Consider the following 20,773-nt stretch of genomic DNA (forward strand, 5'->3'; position numbering starts at 1 on the left):
GTGAGAGTTGGACCATTAAGAAGGCTGAGGGCCAAAGAATTGATGCTTTTGAACTATGGTGCTGGAGAAGACTTTTGAGAGTCCCCTGAACAGCAAGGAGATCCAACTAGTCAATCCTAAGGGAAATCAACCCTGAATATTCATTGGAAGGACTGATGCTGAAGCTGAAACTCCAATACTTTGGCCACCTGTTGCGAAGAGCCTACTCATTGGGAAAAACCCTGATGCTGGGAAAAATTGAAGGCAGGAGGAATAAGGGTCGACAGAGGAAGAGATGGTTTGATGGCATCTTCAACTCAACAGACATGAATCTGAGCAAACTCCAGGCGATGGTAAAGGATGGGGAAGCCTGGCATGCTGCAGTCCTTGGGGTCGCAAAGAGTCAGACACGACTTAGCAATTGAACAGCAATCCTGGCAGCAGTCATATGTGTTTGGTAGGACAAGTATAATTTATTATTGTTATTTTACAACAACAAAGAAGAAGGCAGAAAAGAATCTCAGAGAGGTTAAATGGATTCCTATTACTTTACCCATTATGTAGATATTGAAGGAGTTACCAGACATGATCCATTCCCCCAAGAGGTTATCATCTGGTAGGGAATAAAAGGTTTACAATCTGACAGTGATAACCCATAAAAGGAAAACTCACAGCCCCAGGTAGCCTGTAAACCATAAAGAAGCGACACAAATCATGGGTGAGAGAGAGAGGGCTGGGCATCCCTTGCTGAGGACCGCACTGGTCAGTGACCTGATTCAAAGAGGTGGGAGTGAGAGAGAATGAAGCAGTAAGTAAAGTTGGAATAACATGAAATGAAAATCGAAAGAACTCAGGGCAAGGAAAGCTCGGACAGGACAGGAAGGAAGTCCATCAGCCTTAGAGGGGACAATGTAGGAAGGTAACAGAGGGTAACTCTGCGGTGTGCCTTGAGAGCGTCCTGTGGTGGGGCATCCTGAGTGTGTGGAGCAAGGTCACCGAAGCCGCGTGGCATGGTCAGTTTTAGATAAAACACCGCTGTGGCTGTGGCCAAGAGGGAAGCAGTACCCAGGGACAGAGACCAGGGAAAGTCGTTTTTCTATTTGGTGCATCTAGTAGGAATAAGATACAGTTCACATTTTTTCTAGTTTCATCTTTTTGCAAGCTCAGTACACTTTGCAGATCTTTCCTAACTGCATGTTTTGAACTCTAAGATTATTAGACCTCAGCGTAACATGCAAATTTTTGTTTCTTCTCTCTTTTGATAATAAAGAGCTGTGCTACTTATTGAATGGACGCTTTAAGTCTCCCGCCATTTGTCCTGAGATGGGCTGATACAGGTGATCTCAGTGCAAGCGGAAGCTACATGACGGTGGGGGGGCAGGGGTGCAAAATGAGTGTATGAGCATCTTCTCACCTTGACGCTGAAGAATCCTGGGACCCATGGTCAGTCTTGCTGTCTAACAAGGCAGGAACATGGAGACTGGCCTATGTAACCCCTGGCTTCTGAAGACTGGTATGTGGAGGAGAGAGAAAGGGCTGGACAGTTCATGAAAGACAACATTCTATACTCCTATTATTTAACCTTATCTGTTCATTCATTTAGGACAGAATTGAGTATATTTGCTATATAGAGACTTGGCATTTAAAGTCTGTCTAGGAAATAAGCTGCTCTGATATATATATCCCTTGCATAACTAGACATCTTTCCTTGGGAGATGGGACTGTTGAGGCTGTTAACACAGATACATTGTTTTTTTATATATATACTTAAAATTTCTTTTGCTTTTCTGTTTCCAACTTCTTATATCACAAGCTCTAGGTTAATCCACCTCACTAGAACTGACTCAAATTCGTTCTTTTTATGGCTGAGTAATATTCCACTGTGTATATACACCATATCTTCTTTATCCATTCATCTGTTGATGAACATTCAGGTTGCTTCCACATCCTGGCTACTGTAAACAGTGCTGCAGTGAACGTTGGGATATGAACACATATCTGTGGAATCTAGAAAAATGGTGTTGATGAACCTATCTGCAAAGAAGGAATGGAGGCACAGACATGGAGAAGGGGCTTGTGGACACTGTAGGGGAAGGAGAGAACAGGCCAAATGGAGAAAGTAGCATCAACATGTTACACTATCGTGTGTAAAATATGAAGAAATAGCTGATGAGGAGTCACTGTATGACACCTGGGGTCCAGACTGGCACTCTCTGATGACTCCCCTGTCACTCTGGGATAGGGGAGAGGTGGGGAGGAGGGTCCAAGAGGGAGGGGATATATGTATAATTATGGCTGATTTGCATTGTTGTACAGTGGAAACAAAGACAACATTGTAAACATTAAAAAATTTAAAAAGTAAAGCAGATTGACTTCAAAAAAATTTTTTTGACATATATTTGATTTGCAATGTTGTGTTTCAGGTGTACCACAAAATGATTCAGTTATATATACACATATGCAATAATTTCTCAGACTCTTTTCCGTGCTAGATTATTACAAGACATTGAATATAGCTCCCTGTGCTATACAGTCGTTCTCTGCTGTTTATCCATTTTATTCATAGTAGTGAATATCCACTCATCTCAGACTCCTAATGTATCCCTCCCCCTCACCTTTCCCCTTTGGTAACCACAAGTGTGCTTTCTATGTCAGTGAGTCTACTTCTGTTTTGTAAATAAATTCATTTGTATCATTTTTTTTTTTTTAGATTTTTAATCCCATCAGTTAGCTAAGACGCATAGGCTCTTAACTGAGGACCTCCCAGCTGCTGGGGAGCAGGGTATGATGTCATTCCTGAGTGACAAGAAAATCAGAAAGGAAAGAAGGTAGACAGATGCAAGCCCTAGCAGAAAAGTTTATCAGAAAGTACCCACCTAGAGTTTGGAGTAATTGGCTTCAAGCTTTGTATTTCTCTTCCTCTCTTATCTGTGGCTCAGGAAGTGGGTAAAGAACAGCTGAGTGGGGGTGAGGATGGGAAGAAAGAGCAAAGCAGTGATGAGGGGTTGGTTGAGGTTAGGAGGTCTGAGCAGGGCAGGGGTGAATGCTGCATGCAATGGCGTGGGGTCCGTGGTCTGGCAATGGGACACAACATCCTTTCCTTGTAGAGAAAATAATCTGAGGCAAACTAAGCGAAGGTTTAGCAGTTATGAAAAAATTTACCTCTGCTTACATCTAAATCACTCCCAGAAATAAGGTACCAATGAAACACTTTTTTAAAGTCACATCTTTCTTCACTGGCTGTTACCACTATGTCAGAGATCTATTCTGATGAGAAAGCTTAAGGAGTTTTTCTCCAGTATAAAGTACAGATCATACTCAGGAATCACAACAATCTCTTTAAATAAGTTTCTGTTTGAGCACTATGTAGTTTCTATTAATCATTGCTAACTTAATTATGGATTACATTTGCACAATACTTCATTCTTTTATAAAAACGCTTCCCAAGATACTCTGTCATCTCAGATTTCTGACATCTAAAACAGAGATTCTACCTCTCATTTCAGAGAGAATTCTGAAACTCAGCTCGGTACTAATCAGCATCAGATCTGCTTTTTATTGAATGATTAATCATTAGGGAACCATGCTCATATATGTGTATATACACACATACATATAGAGTTAGGGATTATATATATACACATATTATATCTATAAAATCTCATTTAATCCTCATGATTAAGCCATGAGATAGTTAGCATCTCTATTCCCTCTGTTTCAAGGATGCCACAAACTGAGATCTGGTTGCTTCCAAAGCTGATGGTTTGAAATCACTACAAGTGGCTGAAGATGTGACTTACCTAAGCTCACTGAGCTAGTAAGTGACAGAAGAGGAAATAAAAATAGTCTGTTTGCACTTAATTTTCACATGAAACCCTAATAGAGAACTTTAATGAATCGGTCTTAGAAAGTCATTGCACATTAATTAAAAACAAGTATATGTAAGTGTTTGGGGAAATTCTAATAAACTGTTTGGGACTTCTCTTACGGCTCAGATAGTAAAGAATCTGTCTACAAGGCAGGAGACCTGGGTTCTATCCCTGGGTTGGAAAGATACCCTGGAGAAGGGAATGGCAACCCACTCCAGTATTCTTCCCTGGAGAATTCCATGGACAGAGGAGCCTGGCAGGTTACAGTCCATGGGGTGGCAAAGAGTCGGATGGACTTACTATCTTTACTGTTCCTTCATAAATTTAGTGGTACTCGTTAGATGGAAAAATCACATGGAAATATTTAGCTATAATTAATGTTAGCAAGCAATTTTGCATTGACATATAGGTGCTCCTTTCAATTCAACAAGGTAATTTTGAGCAAGGTGCTTTATTTAGTCCACACAAAGATGAGTAGACAGTATCCCTATTGAAAGAAATGTTCAGTCCTTCTTCAGAGTTCTGTTCTTGAAAGACATTAGGTTTCCTAAGCATGATTTTTATTCCACATTGGGAGAAGGGTATCAGAAGAGGGAAAAGTGGTTGAATGCAGACTGAGGTGTTTACTCACAAAACTACACCATGAAAAGGAACGTAACAGTTACTATGAAAAAGAGAGAGGGGGAAAGTGCCTTGGAGGAGGATGAGAAGGGCGCTCTCTTATCATATTGGAATAGAAGGGGAGTCAGCAAAGGCCTCCAGACAGAGGTGATGTTTAAGACGAGCCTTCATGAATGGCTAGAAATCCAAAAAGCATGTGGCGCTGGGGCATTCACACACGAAGAGAATGTTGTAAGTAAAAGCAGAAACAGTAGTTCGTCCTATCTGTAGGGTGCATGGTTTAACAAAAAGGCCCAAGGCTGAAAATCAGAATCTTTTTGTAGAAGGTTTGAACGCTAGGATGATGTCTTAGTAAACGCAGTAAAGTGAAAAAACAAATACTGGATTTGTACTAAGGGGATAGATGTGCGCATTTCAGTGGTGGCATTTTTGAACTTGAGCAAAGCAATTAATCTTTTTGAACTTTGACTTCCTCACCTGTTACATGGAGATGCTAGTAATTACATTAAGGGTTGAGTGTAAACTTGAATGGAACTAGTACTCTGAAAACCATAAAGCACAACCAGTGGCACCATCAGCCTTTATTACTGTGTGTATTAGTTCAGTCTCTCAGTTGTGTTCAACTCTGCAACTCCATGGACTGCAGGCTGCCAGGTTCCTCTGTCCATGGGATTCCCTAGCTCAGAATACTGGAATGGGGTGCCATTTCCTCCTCCAGGGAATCCTCCCAATCCAGGTATTGAACCTGAGTCACTTGTGTCTCCTGGTGGGTTCTTTACCAAAGGTTCCACCTGGGAAGCCCTTATGGCTGTGTATGTGATGGTATATGAAGATGGTGGAGCCAGGGAAGCTTTTCCTTTGGATCTTCACTTTAGGAAAATTAATTCAGCAGAGATGTGTGGGAACGATTAATAATAAAAGTAGAAAGAGAACCATCAGAAAGCATTAATGTCCTTCAGGTTGAAAATAATGAAGGTGTGATTAGAATGGTTGTTCAGGTGAGTGGAAAGGTAGAGACGTTGCAAGGATACGTTGCAAGAATGCTGATTAAGAAATGCACTGAACTGACTCTGTCCCTGGACACAAATTCAGCAGTGTTGCTTTGCAGCCTCTTTAAAAGAGATATCATGGTTTGATACATGATAGAACAGGCAGGTGCTTGGGGAGCAGAGGAGAGACGGTAATAAGGGGACATTGGATCTTCTTTTGCTCTTCATTAGAGAAACCTTGGTAACAGCAGGATAGAGAAGGGACACCTTAAGTGCATGAGGTTGGTCCCCCGTAAGTCCTTCCAGGGTGGACTTCCAGAAAATGTCTTCACATAAACAGAATTTCTTGCCTTTCTCAAAACCAGTTCAGTTCAGTCTCTCAGTCATGTCTGACTCTTTGTGACCCCATGGACTGCAGCACACCAGGCTTCGCTGTTCATCACCAACTCCTGGAGCTAACTCAGACTCATGTCCATCGAGTCGGTGATGCCATCCAACCATCTCATCCTCTGTTGTCCCTTCTCCTCCCACCTTCAGTCTTTCCCAGCATCAGGGTCTTTCTCAATGAGTCAGTTCTTCCCATCAGGTTTCCACAGCATTGGAGTTTCAGCTTCAGCATCAGCCCTTCCAATGAATATTCAGGACCGATTTCCTTTAGGATGGACCGGTTGAATCTCCTTGCAGTCCAAGGGACTCTCAAGAGTATTCTCCAACACCACAGCTCAAAAACATCAATTCTTCAGCACTCAGCTTTCTTTATGGTCCAACTCTCACATCCACACATGACTACTGGAAAAACCATAGCTTTCACTAGATGGACCTTTGTTGGCAAAGTAATGTCTCTGCTTTTTAATATGCCGTCTAGGTTGGTCATAGCCTTTATTCCAATGAGCAAGTGTCTTTTAATTTCATGGCTGCAGTCACGATCTGCAGTGATTTTGGAGCCCAAACAAATAAAGTCTTTCACTATTTCCATTGTTTCCCCATCTATTTGCGATGGAGTGATGGCACCGGCTGCCATGATCTTAGTTTTCTGAATGTTGAGTTTATTTCTCAAAATAAATCACCTCTTGCCTCAGTGCTTGTCACTTAGGTTTGGAGGAAGGAGTCAAGAAATAGGGTTCAGAACTGGTTTGTAAATTCCAAGTCAGATTCTTGGTAGTCAGAAATGGATTCAATTTAATTCTACAATCATTTAGTGAATGCAAATATTTTCCAGGAGATGGAACTGGAGAAAAATACCAGATATGAATGAAACAAATACCGTCCCCCTGCCACCTTGCACTCTCTCTCTCTCACAGTTTAGTGAGAGTGTATGTCAAAAAGCAGATGAAGTATTATTACATGTTGAGCTAAAGTTGTATTCTTTGTTTTTTTCATTTCTCCATGAATGACATTTCTATGAAGACCAAAATGATGTTTGGGACTTACTGGAAACTTATACTGCTCATAATAAAATAAATAGCCCCTCTAAATAATGATCCCCATGTTGTGTGCATTCCTTCAGAAACACCCTGTGAACTTTGTAGGAAGCAGCCCCCTTTGTGTGGTATTTTCCGTGGAACTTTTACCACTGGGTCATCCCTTTACTTGGGAGCTTAAATGATATGAAAATAGGCTAGCCTAGTAGATCTTTTTAAGGTAGAAAGCATTGATGGAGATAGCCATGGAACCAGGAATTGGTAGATGAGGAAAAGAAATCATAAAAGTGGGTTTCAGATCTTTTTTTAAAAAGTTCCTTTTGTTTATTATTTCTCTCTGTTCGTTCCTTATCTCTTCCATGCCTTCCTAAGACCGCGTATGAAACTGTTTTATGTGCTACTTCAAATGCTTTCTTTTTGACAGCATTGTTTTTTTCTCCCTCCCTTTAGGAGATGACCTGGCCTCCACCGCTTGCGGCTATTCAACCACCTGGGAAAGTGGAACCAAGCAAATTTCCATTTCCAAATAAGGTGAGATCCTGCATCACTCAGGATAAGTGTACTTTACTCGCACAAGATTTCCAGTGGACAGTGGGTTTTCCCTTATTGTCTTTCCCTGTAAATATTCCTGGCCGGGGCACATGGATCTGATTTTCAACAATTTGCAAGTGTAGGTCTATTCATCCAAGGGATAATATCAAGCTTACAGTCCATTTACACTTACCTCCACTTTCCTACTTCCTACAAAACGTGATGAATATTGTAATTATTATTTTATCTAGAAACATTTGTGGTGTTGAAATGCATCTTATAATCATTTCATGCATTCAGTGTAATTGTATGCCTTGTTTTTCTTTCTGAAAAGCTGTTATTAAATTAATGATGTATCTTAAAATCAGTGTCTTAGAATTAAGGACATGAAGTATATAATTTCTTAGTTATCTTATAAAGCTGAAAATATTTTCTAGGACTTAATAAAAAAGATTTTCTGAGAACTGGCAAACACAAAACGTCACAAAATGTATTTCAGTCTTACATGAGTGTAATAAGTTTTAGGTTTTTAATCATACAACCAACACATAATTATATACTCATTATAAAGATGTGATTATACAAATAGAAGAAGCAAAATATGAAGTCTGTCATACTCTTGTCCAGATTTTATTTCCCTACCCAGAGATTACCATCAAGAGTTTGGTGTATACCATCTCAGTTCTTTTCCTTGTGTGTTATACACTCATTTCTGCATATGCAGTTTTTTTTAAGAGTCCTAAATGGTACTTTTTCTAAGAATTGATTTTTTTCCAGATACACACAATGCGCAAATGTCATTGCTAAATGTTAAATCACAACTTTCTAAAGTAAATTATTGAAATAATTGTTCATTACAATTATCACAATGGTAAACTCTGTCCTAAAAGTTGATTTTTATTTCTCTTAATAAGGTATATTTAGAAGGCTTTCCAAGTGAGTATATAGAGATTTTTTTTTAATTTTTCTTAACAGTAGCAGAAAGTGAGCAGTATTTCAAGTAATCATTTTTGTAACTATTTTTTAGCATTATGCCTTCACAGTGACTTGTCAGTCTCTTAATTCGTCGAGGTTTATCGTGTCTCCAATCTTCTGCTTGCTAAGATGTGCTGACTGTGTTGCTGGGGTGTATCTTCTCTCAGGTTTGCAGTCCAGTCTGGATCCAGAGTCTCTGATTGTCACTCTGTACTTGCCTTTGGTCCTTCATCTTCCCTCGTTTCTCCTGGTTTGCTCTCCTAGCGCTCTTGTCTTGGTCTTTTGTTTTAAATACCCTGTATGCTCAGCTGGCTAACATCTAAATCTGTATCTCGATCCCCTTCTCCATCCCCCAAGCTCCATACTTGTGTTTCTGTTTACTTACTCAACATCCCCACTTGGGGATCTAACAAACATCTCAAGCTTGACGTATCAAAACCTGAGCCTTTAGTCTTCCCGCTAACCTTCTATCCTGTGTTTTGTAATAAGCGGTCTCCTCATTTTTGCAGTGGGCACAGGCCTAAGTCTTGGAGCCATCTCTGTTTCTTTTCTAAGGTACCTATAAAAGCTATGGTTTTCCCAGTAGTCATGTACAGATGTGGGAGTTGGACCATAAAGAAGGCTGAGTGCTAAAGAATTGATGCTTTTGAACTGTGGTGTTGAAAAGGACTCTTGAGAGTCCATTGGACTGCAAGGAGATCAAACCAGTTAATCCTAAAGGAAATCGGTCCTGAGTATTCATTGGAAGGACTGATGCTGAAGCTGAAACTCCAATACTTTGGCCACCTGATGCATAGAGCTAACTCACTGGAAAAGACCCTGATGCTGGGAAAGATTGAAAGTGGGAGGAGAAGGGGACGACAGAGGATGAGATGGTTGAATGGCATCACCGAGTCGACGGACATGAGTTCAAGCAAACTCCGGGAGGACAGACGAGCCTGGCGTGCTGCGATCCATGGGGTCACAGAGTGTAGAACACGACTTAGCGACTGAACAACAGCAATAACGAAGTACACATACCAGGTGGCTTAAAATAGGAAAAAAAATGTGTTTTTCTCGCAGTTCTGGAGGCTAGAAGTCTGAGAGCAAAGTGTCAGCAGTTTCCTGCTCCCACTGCAGGCTTGAGGGAGGAATCTTTCCTTGCCTCTTCCAGCTCCCTGGGACTGCTGACGGCAGGTCACATCCCTTGGCTTGAGGGCACATCGCTCTGTCTGCCTCTGCACTTGTGGGGCCATCTCCCCAAGTCTCCGTCCTCTTCCAAGGATGGCAGTCGCTAGATTTAGGGCCCACCCTCAGCAACCATCTGAACTTGAGTTTACCTGCAGAGACTCTATATCCACATAAGGTCAAATTCACAGGTTGTGAGCAGACACGAGCTTCTGGGGGGACGGCTCTTCAACACCATCCTTGATTCTTCTCGTTCCCTCATGACATGCATCCAACCCATCATTAAATCATATCTACCCTACCTTCAAAATATGTCTAGAATCTAAATGTTTCTCCCCACCATTGCATCATAGAGGGCACAGAACTTGACGTTTAAATAGGAAAAAAATCCTGTCTTCTCTAGGATTACTATAGAATTTGTGGGGAGCTATTTCAGCTCTAGATCTTTTGGGTTTTTCTCGAGAAAGAATAGGTGACTTTACAAAGTGTAGGAACATTGGACTTCCCTGATGGTCCAGTGGTTAAGAATCCATCTGCCAAGGCAGGGGACACACATCCCAGGTTGGGGAAGGTGCCACATGCTTCAGAGCAGCTAAGCCCGTGGGCCAAAGCTCCCTTGCCCATGTGCTACAACTACAGACGCCTGCACGCCCTAGAGTCCATGCTCCGCAGCAAGAGAAGCCAGAGCAGGAAGCCTGCTCACCGCAACTGGAGAGGAGCCACTATCGCTGCAACTAGAGAAAGCCCGTGCGCAGCGATAGAGACCCAGCACAGCCCCAAAATTAAATAAATAAGTAACGTGTAGGAACATTGCGTGATTTTAATAATGCCTTTCTTTCAAACATTTCACAATGAGTATTGGTGATTTATCTTGTCCCAATGAAATAAGACTGCATTAGTGTCATTTCTACTATAACAAATCACCATAAACTTAGTGACTTAAGACAATGTAAATTTATTATCTTACAACACTGGAAGTCAGAGTCTGAAATCAGTTTCACAGAGCTGAAATCCAGGTGTTGGCAGAGCTTTGTTTCTTCTGAATGTTTTAAGGGAGAATTTGCTGTCTTGTCTTTCTCGGCTCCCAGAGGCTGCCCCTGTTACTTAGCTCATGGCTCGCATCATTCTGACCTCTAACCTCCTTGTCACATCTTCCCTGACTCTCCTGCCACCTCCCTTCTCTTTGTGATGATGTTGGGCCCTCCTGGAGAGTAGGATGATCTCCCGTCTCAAAATACTTAATCACTTCTGCAAAGTCCCTTTTGCCATGAGAAGTAGCATACTCACAGGGCCTGGGAATTAAGATGCAGACGTCTTTGGAGGAGCCCTTGTCCTGCTTACTGCAAAGACCTTACTAATTCTCTTTTAACCTGTATCTCCACTAATTAGTATTCTGACAGCTGGAGGCTTGCAGTTCATTAATTAGATTATTAATGTTTGGGATTATCAAGATTGCTAGTGTGTAGGAGCTAGAATTGTTTATGGAACTTGCAGGGCAAAATCTCCAAAATGACTAATAAATAATGAAATTAAGCCCTTATTGAGATTAAAGGAGCAATTTGACCTCAAAGGAAAGTCGATTTAAATGTGCTTTCTGAATTACCAGTAGCGCTAAATTAATTAGCTACATACTTCCGAGAATTTCCCCAATTTGTCCGGGTATTGAAGGACATAACATATAATAATGCCAATAGATACTGAACTTGGATGTTTTTTTCTGTTCTCTGAAGATTTAACTTCGAGTCACAGTTCCCTAGACAAACACTACCAGACATGTCTGCCTTATTCTTCAAATCTCAAAAGTAATTGAATTTGGTAAAGAATGCATGCAATTAGCAGGTATTTCAACCAAGAAAAAAAAAAAAAAAAGAATCTGCTTTGTCTTTTTCCCTTGATTTCCAGAGCAGTCTCGTAAGTTTTGAAACACAAACCGGGAACTAAAATTGTAGAACTCTTTTCATCCCCAGAAGGCATCTGTGCAAATCTAATGGCATTTTGCAAACATTTCACATGGCAATGAATGCTGAAACTGATGGGATCAGATCTGGTTTGAAACTGTTCTTGCTGATAAGTTTCTAAAGCATTAGGCAGAAGAGTTCTAGCATGATTAGAGAAATGAGAGCCCTTTGCCTTTCTCTCTATGCAGTACAAGGAGAATGAAAGCCAGCAAGCATGAAGGAAAGCACTTTCAAGTTGAAAAGTTTATGATCTGTATCTCTCTTTGGGTTCCTTGGCATGCTTTAGAAATGACCACAAAATGTTTAGGCGAAAACTTCACTTTTACTTCATTGCCTCAAAGTAAACAGTTAAATTGATTTTAATTTGCATTATTTTAGTTGTTCTGAGCTTCATAGAAAAGGACGTGATTGGTGGGAAAGAAGGAAAGCCAAACCACAGCAAGTGTTCTTTTTCCTATAGTAACTAGCTTTATGTGGGGGTCTGAAAAGCAAAGAAGCTATATTTCCATTTCTTGTCTTTATAATTCCTATGATGGATTGACAGACAAGCAAGAGGGTATATGACTTACAGCAGTCTTCAGATGGTTCCAAAAAGCCATTTTTTAAAGAATTGGAGTATAATTGCTTCACAACGTTGTGTTAGTTTCTGCTGTTATTCCCACTGCTGAGCATGTGCTCTGAGAAAACCATAATTCAAAACGACACATGTACCCCACTGCTCACTGCAGCACTGTTTACAATAGCCAGGACGCAGAAACGGCCTTAATGGCTAACAAAAGATGGACGGGTAAAGAAGATGTGGTGCCCGCATGCAATGGAATATATATTTAGCCACAAAAGAATGAAATGGAATCATTGGGAGAGATGTGGATGGACTTAGAGACCATCATACAGAGTAAAGTAAGTCAGGAAAAAAAAAACGAATATAATATGAAACCTAGAAAAATGGTACAGAGAAACCTATTTTCAGGACAGGAATAGAGACAAAAAACCACTTTCCAGTAGTGTCTTCACATGGTAAGGGCTCTTTTCCATCAGCAACATAGCTTAAGAGCCACTATATTTTATTGGCCTAAGGTGCATATTTTTTTCACATCTTAAGATCCTAGTATCAAGATCTGTTTTACATTGATGGCACTTTACAATTAATTGGCAGCAATTGTCTTCAATAGTAATGCATGAGGTAATGCAGCCTTACACAGTTTGGCATCTGGTCCCATCACTTCATGGGAAATAGATGGGGAAACAGTGGAAACAGTGTCAGACTTTATTTTTGAGGGGCTCCAAAATCACTGCAGATGGTGACTGCAGCCATGAAATTAAAAGACGCTTACTCCTGGGAAGGGAAGTCACGAGCAACCTAGATAGCATATTCAAAAGCAGAGACATTACTTTGCCAACAAAGGTCTGTCTAGTCAAGGCTATGGTTTTTCCAGTGGTCGTGTATGAATGTGAGAGCTGGACTGTGAAGAAAGCTGAGTGCCAAAGAATTGATGCTTTTGAACTGTGGTGAGAGTCCCTTGGACTCTAAGGAAATCCAACCAGTCCATCCTGAAGGAGATCAGAGATTAGTCCTGGGTGTTCATTGGAAGGACTGATGCTAAAGCTGAAACTCCAGCTTTGGCCACCTCACGTGAAGAGTTGACTCATTGAAAAGACCCTGATGCTGGGAGGGATTGGAGACAGGAGGAGAAGGGGATGACAGAGGATGAGATGGCTGGATGGCATCACCGACTTGATGGACTTGAGTTTGAGTGAACTCCGGGAGTTGGTGATGGACAGGGAGGCCTGGCGTGCTGCGATTCATGGGGTTGCAAAGAGTCAGACACGACTGAGCAACTGAAGTGAACTACCTTTGATGAAATATAGTATTTATTATAATGCTTCCTCGAATGGTTTTCTCAGCCACTAGATTGCTCAGTTTATTTCTGTCTTCAGCAAAATGATTTGTACAAACTTTACTTCCCAACTCATTACTGCCTTTAAAGAAGTTCTGGGATTTCTGTGTACCCAACAATAGTTTAGGTGTTGGGAATTCGGGATTTAGAGATAGAAAAGCCTAAGTTTCCAGCTGTAGATATTCTAAGTAACCAGAGGTGGTTCTCCCGTTTGTGCACATTGTCGTCAGAGTGATACATGTGTCATGAATGAATGTGGAAAACTAAGAGCCCTAGAGTAACCTCAGAAATGTCCTGCTACAAGAACACCCGCAACTCTTCCTTACACTTTCCTATTTTCCTGAGTTTTCTTTAATGTTACTTTCACTGCTGTTCAGTCGCTCAGTCGTGTCCGACTTTCTGTGACCCCATGGACTGCAGCACACCAGGCTTCCCTGTCCTTCACCATCTCCCAGAAGTTGCTCAAACTCACGTCCATTGAGTTGGTGATGCCATCCCATCATCTCATCCTCGGTCACCCCCTTCTCCTCCTTCCGTCAGTCTTTTCCAATGAATCAGCTCTTTGCATCAGGTGGACAAAGTATTGGAGCTTCAGCCCTTCCAGTGAAAATTTAGGGTTGATTTCCTTTAGGAAACTGCCGTTGTTTAAATAGGAAATGCTAATTAATAAGATGGAGCCATCCTTGGGTCAAGACAATAGTAACATTCTTTTATTATATATTTATTATCTAATTGAATATCTTAAATATGTACAGTTTATGTTATATCATTTATACTTTGATAAAGGTTTATTTTTAAAACAGGAGTCATAGTCAAAAAGACAATTCTTATAATGGAAGTTTGACACTGTACAGAGTCGGACAAGACTGAAGCGACTTAGCAGCAGCAGCAGCAGCAGCAGTGAAAACATAAACCAAATAAGTCCTTCTGAGATGCAGGAGTATTTCAAAGAATAGATACCCTTGAGCTTCTTTGTTCTGAGCCTTGAGGGGAGAATGAAGTTTCCAGGCAGAACACAGAAGATGGCGGGACACGCATCCAAGGATGAGGACAGGTTCCAAAGGCTCAAAGCGCTCCCGCACAGCAGTCGTGACATGCCTCTCCGCCCTGGGTTATCAGAACTTATATACACATCATCTCCTCTGCTGACTCCCTGGGCTCCCAGGCGGGGAAGGCAGGGGCTTTGTACACTCACTTCTGTAACCCCTGAGGACCCAACAGGGAGCCTTGCAGGTCTGGTGGAATGCTCCCAGAGGAGGCTGAAATGACAGTGCCCAGATGGGGCCAGCCACTCTCCAGGCAGCTACCCAGATATGGTGTTCACAGAGAGAGAAAAAGCCTTTGAGACAGAAGCTATAGCTGTAAGAGCATCTGAGCGTCTGACTTGGGCAGCAGGAGACATGAAAATGGAAAGGACTTCAGCGTCTGGAGCTTGTTTCCCTCTGAGCCCAGCCAGGCTCTGGCTCAGTGAGGGTTAAGGGATCTGCATGGTCTGTGCCCTCCTCCCCCACCTCCACCCGCCAGTCTTGCAGCCGGCTGGGCAGGGCAGTACTGCTTCAAGAGGTAGCAACCATGGGCCCTGTCATTGGCAGCAGAGAGCTAATGAGAATGCACTCAAACTTGGGAGGAGCCTCATTACACCTTCCACCAGCAGACAAGTGATGCACTCTCCAGATCAGTAAGAAGGATACTGGGGCATCATCTGTACCCACAGAGTGGGCCAGTCCAGGCACACGGGCTCCATTTGTGGTCAGTGCACCATCCAGAGGATGCCAGCTAGAGACGTGGGATGACACATTAGGGGCAGTCTTTATTGCGTCTCTCCAAAGTCTCTTTCCCTCCAGAGAGCAGACTTTGATGGTGATTTTTTTTTTTAACCAATGACTTTAACCATTTTCTGCCCCTTTTCACTCCCCCATCCAAAACAGAAATTATCATCATTAATGACACAGATGTGTTCATTAAATTTTGAAATTTACTGCTTATGAAACACATGGTCTTGCAGTGTGTAATTATCATTCAGGTTCTCTGTAAGCTCATTTTCAGGTCTCAAGAGCCTGTGGTCAGTAGTCATCATCTGGGTTTCAGGATGTCTGCAGTGCATCAAGCTGTAAAATTATCTATGTCCCGATAACAACAGCAAGCAATGTCACAAAAATTTGTACTATATTTTTTTTTCCCCAAGAATGGTCATAATGTTGAAAACTATCTCCGTTACCATTCTTCTTCATCTGACAGTAAATGAGTTTTCACTGCTCTGGTACAAGACATCTCCGAAATACCAAAATCTGCAGATGGCTCAAGGGACTCAACTACATGAGACTCAAAGTGTTTTTCATGTATAAGAGTTCACTCTAATTCATGTTCAGACGTAAACTCTACATTGGTTAGGAGTGAGAAATATCCCAGTCCGTTTGGGGAAGTTAGCTATGGATGTCCTCTTTGTAACAGCAACCATGCAAATTGGCCAAAATCATTTCTGAGGATTAGATTTTAGCCCATCATCTCAGGAACCATATTTTATCTTTAATACACTGTTTCTAAAAGCTGAAGCTTGGGTTGAGAGTTGAGCTTGTTATTTTTCTTCAGATAAACAGTTCATTTCTACCAACATTAACATTAAAGACATCTGTGTATGACTTAGTCTGCTTACTAGAGTGGAAAGCCAAATTTCTTACCCAACCCCTACCCACCAATCTGAGTAAAATTAAAATAATAAAGAATAAATAAAATATTCACTGCTTTTTAAAATAATTTAAAAAGCCATAAAACAGAAGTTGACTTCATTTCACTGGATTTTTGTCCCACACACTAAAATTGTAAATGAGTTTCACTGGACTTTATGGGTTTTTTACATTCCTACCATCTCAATACATTGTTTTATAACTCTCTTTATTCATATTAAATAGAAATTTTGTAAGGAAGGTACTCAGTCTCTCAGTCATGTCCAACTCTTTGCTACCCCATGAACTGTAGCCCACCAGGCTCCTCTGTCCATGGGATTTCCCAAGCAAGAGTACCGGAGTGGGTTGCCATTTCCTCCCCCAGGGAATCTTCCCAACCCAGGGACTGAACCTGAGTTTCCTGCATTGGCAAGCAGATTCTTTACCACTGAGCCACAGGAAAGAGCCAAAGGAAAGAGGATGTGAATTCCCAAAACAGAATTTAGCATTTCACTTTAGTGGAAATAAAATCAGGTTCAATCACTATTTACCTGATCAGTAACTGAATTCAAATACTGCACAGTCCTGGCTTTCTGCCATTCCAGGTGTGTGGAAAGCTATAATACTCTCCTGTCCACCAACGCGAGAGTGACAGCAGTTGCTCAGTGGAATGTCCCACTGGGATGGTTGCCAGCCTCATCCACAGAAAGGGTGGTGAGAGTGAAGGGTTAGATTAAAAGTCAGTAATACATAGATCCCAAATATAAGAACTAGAGCCATGAACTTCACAGAAGAAACAGAGATTAGTATTTCCAACCTTGGATTTAACGGTGGAGTCTCAGATATGACCCCCAAAGCACGGGTAACAAAAGAAAAAAATAGATAAATTGGACTTATTGGATTATGATCAGTGATTAGGTTCTGAATGACCGATAATATATCTCATTTTGAAAGTCAAACTAAAAATTAAAAACTTGTGTGTGTTAAAGGACATTATCAATAAAGTGAAAAGACAACTGACAGAATAAGAGGAAATATTTGCAGATCACTTATATAATAAAAGTCTGGTATCCAGAATATATGAAGTACTCTTTTAACTCAACAACAAAAAGGCAAACAACCCGATTGAAAAATGGACAGTGTAATATAAAAAAGAATATGTGTGTGTGTGTGTGTGTATAACTGAATCATTTTCTGTGCACCAGAAACTAATACAATATTGTAAATCAACTATACTTCAGTGAAAAAATAAAGATAATTTTGATACTATTGAAAACAAGAAAATGGACAAAGTATTTGAATACACATTTATCCAAAGAGGTATACAAATGGCCAAAAAACATATGAAAAGATGTTCAGCATCATAGTCATTAGGGAAATGCAAGTCAAAACCACAATGAGAAACTACTACATACCCACTTAGATGCCTATAATAAATTTTTTTGATTAAAAGAAAATAGCAAGCTTTGGTGAGGATGTGGAGAAATTGAAACTCTCATACATTGCTGGTAGAAACTCAAAGCGTTTCAGCCACTGTGGAAAAGTCTGGTGGTTGTTCAGAAAGTTTAATGTAGAATTAGCATATGACCCTCAACTCCACTCCTAGATGTATACTCAAAGGATTGAAGAAGGGTTCAAAAAGTACACGTGCATGTGTGTTTGTAGCAGCACTGCTCACAACTGTCAAAAGGTGGGAGCAGCCCACGCGTCCAGTAACAGATGAATGGATAAACAGACTGGTGTGTGTATGTGTGTGTGTGTGTGTGTGTACATGTATAATGGAGGATTATTCAGCCATAAAAGGAATGAAACATTGACATACGCTATGGCATGGGTGAACCTCTGAAACATTATGTTAAATGAAAGAAGCCAGACAAAAAAGGTGACATACTGTATCATTCTATTAATATGAAATACCCAGAATAGGAGAAGCCATAAAGACAGGATGTAGACTGGTGGTTACCAAGTACTGAGGAGATGGGGAAATGGGGAAGGAATTTGACTTTGGAATGGTAGAAATATTTTGCAATTAGAGGTGGTGGTTTAGTACATCGGGACTGTACGAAATGCCACTGAACTGTTCAGGTTAAAGTGGTAAATTTTATGTTACAGGAATTTCACTTCAGTGAGCAAAACAAGAAGTCCACAATACAACATAGAAGTGATTGTGAGCTGTATACCAGAACTGCTTAAGGAATGCGAAAATGTTTCTCCTTATGGTAGCTGGTAGAGATTATGATCAGTGATTAGGTTCTGAGCGACCGATAATATATCTCATTTTGAAAGTCAAAATAAAAAGATTACTTTTCTAGACCTCTTATAGTTTGGGTATTTATGCTTGGATCTATGATTTAATTAGAGTGATTTTAAGATTAATTCATATAAAGGTCAGGGGTTTTTTTTTCCATTAGATATCCAGTCATTCTGTTATTCCTCAAAAGCAGTGCTGTCCAGCAGATATATAATATAAACACATATAATTTTTTATTTCGTAGTAGCCACATTGAAACTGTAAGAATAAAGATGTGAAAATAATTTTATCATGTAATTTTTATAATCTCATATAAAAAATAGTATTGTTTCAATACATAATCAATATTAAAATGTTAGTAAAATGAACAAAGTCTAATGAAAAAAATAAGAAAATTAATTGATAATTCTTGTTTTATTTTAGGACTCTCAGCTTGCCTCCTCTGGACACAATAATCCAAGTAAGAAATGCTTCTTTCTGTAGCTTCATATGTAGGGGTGGAAGTGGGTGAAGACTGGGGATGCATGCAATATACAGTAGGTTTAAAAGAACTTCACTAAGACAAAATCAAGTGGGGAATACGAGGGCCATTTGTTAAAGTGCTGCCCACATGGATAAGGTACATCGTGACCTTGAATGTTCTATCTTTATTCAAAGGAAGTAGGGACAAAATGTGACTTCCCTGGTGGCTCAGATAGTAAAGAAGCTGCCTGCAATACAAGAGACCCAGGTTCGATCCCTGGGTCAGGAAGATCCCTTGGAGAAGGGAATGGCAACCTACTCAAGTATTCTTGCCTGCAGAATTCCATGGACAGAGGAGCCTGGTGGGCTACAGTCCATGGGGTCGCAAAGAGTTGGAAACGACTGAGCAACTAACACTTTTTACTTGGGGCCACAGTATAAAATGGTGAATTTCAGAGTAGCCCTAGGAGGAAGTAATACCATCCTTTCTTACAGTTGGCCTCTGGTGTGTATGAGGGGAAAATATTTTTAAAGGCAACTAATGAGTTACCTACATTAAAAGAAAATAGGTGGGCAAAGAGAACAATCAGAATATCTCATGATAAATGTTCTTAGAATCCATGAAGAAACCATGCCCTCTTCTGGGGAGAAACAGACTAAAGTGTCCTAGAAGGAATTTCGTTGTTGAACCCAGTGTATAATAAAACACTGGGGCTTCATCATCAAACAGAGAATATCATTCCATGAAGTATTGTTTTAATTCTCTTCTTCAGCAGTACTAATTGGTATTAATATTTTCTTGAGCATTAAAAATGCATAAGCCACCCCATCCATGTCATGTAATCACACCCACAGAGACTGGGCTTTGTTTGTCTCTTGACCAGCCAGTTGGCTAAAGAGCATTGCTTGCAAATTTCAAGGCTATGTTTGAACGTGAAAATCACTCTGAGCCAGTAGATGTGTCTGGGGCTCACCCACTGAGCATCTGTGAGGGCAGAAAGATTATGGAGAAAAGACATCGGGACAAATGCATTAGAAAGCCCTAGACTTTTAGTGCACAGCTAGAGGAAGTTCAGGGGAGGGGGATGATGGCATAATAGTGCGTAGGCAATCTCATTAATTATCCCACCCTCTGTTGGAATGTGCTGTGAGCACAAACACCAGGGAAGAGGTGAAATTCCAAGGGACTTGAAATCTATAGAAATTAATAAGTATAATAGTAAGGAAAGGAATCAGGAGATGCATGGTTAAGTTCATGAGGTGTGCAGGCATCGGCATCATATGCCAAAGACGAGAGCATACAGAAGAATTGCCTTTGCTTTGCTCACCATTTCTTTCCATTTCAACTTAAACAGCTCAGGGTAAAGGGAGGAGATAATAGATATAATAGAATAAATGTACTTCCTCTCAGCTTGGAGTCTTTGACATAAAGAAGAACAAAGGAAATAGCTGTTCAGTCCCTTCTGTGTTCAGGCTCTTCTTTATGTCCACTCTTTCATTTAATCCCCACAGTAGCTGTGTGAAGTGGGCATTGCAGCCCCATTCTGCACAGGATGAAAATGAGATTCTGCAGTTAATACCTAGACCATGGTCACATGGCTTAAAAAAGGTGACAGGATTTGAATTCAGGGATCTCTGTACCAAAGACAATAGGCTTTCCGTCCCATAAACTTGACCCCAAAAAGGTTGCTTCCATCCTTTCCGTGTGAGATTAAATTCCTGTCCAAGATTCTTGTTTGCATCTGGCCTATTTTTTTTGGCACGGCATGACATTTTCTTGCTGATCCTACCATTGAGATAATGTAAGCATGCCTACCTTCTTTGGAATTGTGAGTGGCACCTACATGATATGGCATAAACCACATTCTGGCAGTTCATCATCTAAGGATATTTGTCATTGACTTTCTCTTTTCTAGGGGTAAGGGTTTTGTGTTTTTTTTTTTTTCCAAATAAAGCTTCTCCCATTAAAAACAAAAGATAATATTATTA

The 20,773-nt window shown here is 40.7% G+C and overlaps 1 protein-coding gene across 4 annotated transcripts in view; it reads left to right on the forward strand.

The window, feature by feature from the left end:
- The window catches only part of AFF3 (ALF transcription elongation factor 3), a 624,339-nt gene that overhangs the window by 406,690 nt on the left and 196,876 nt on the right, over positions 1–20,773 (forward strand). For all 4 annotated transcript variants that reach the window (XM_069583830.1, XM_069583832.1, XM_069583831.1 and 1 more), the window contains exons 7-8: positions 7,330–7,410; positions 18,746–18,782. In XM_069583830.1, coding sequence (XP_069439931.1) covers positions 7,330–7,410; positions 18,746–18,782 — 118 coding nt within the window. The remainder of the gene's footprint in view (positions 1–7,329; positions 7,411–18,745; positions 18,783–20,773) is intronic.

This window comes from Ovis canadensis, chromosome 3, assembly GCF_042477335.2.
Source record: "Ovis canadensis isolate MfBH-ARS-UI-01 breed Bighorn chromosome 3, ARS-UI_OviCan_v2, whole genome shotgun sequence".
NCBI classification, from domain to species: Eukaryota; Metazoa; Chordata; class Mammalia; order Artiodactyla; family Bovidae; genus Ovis; species Ovis canadensis.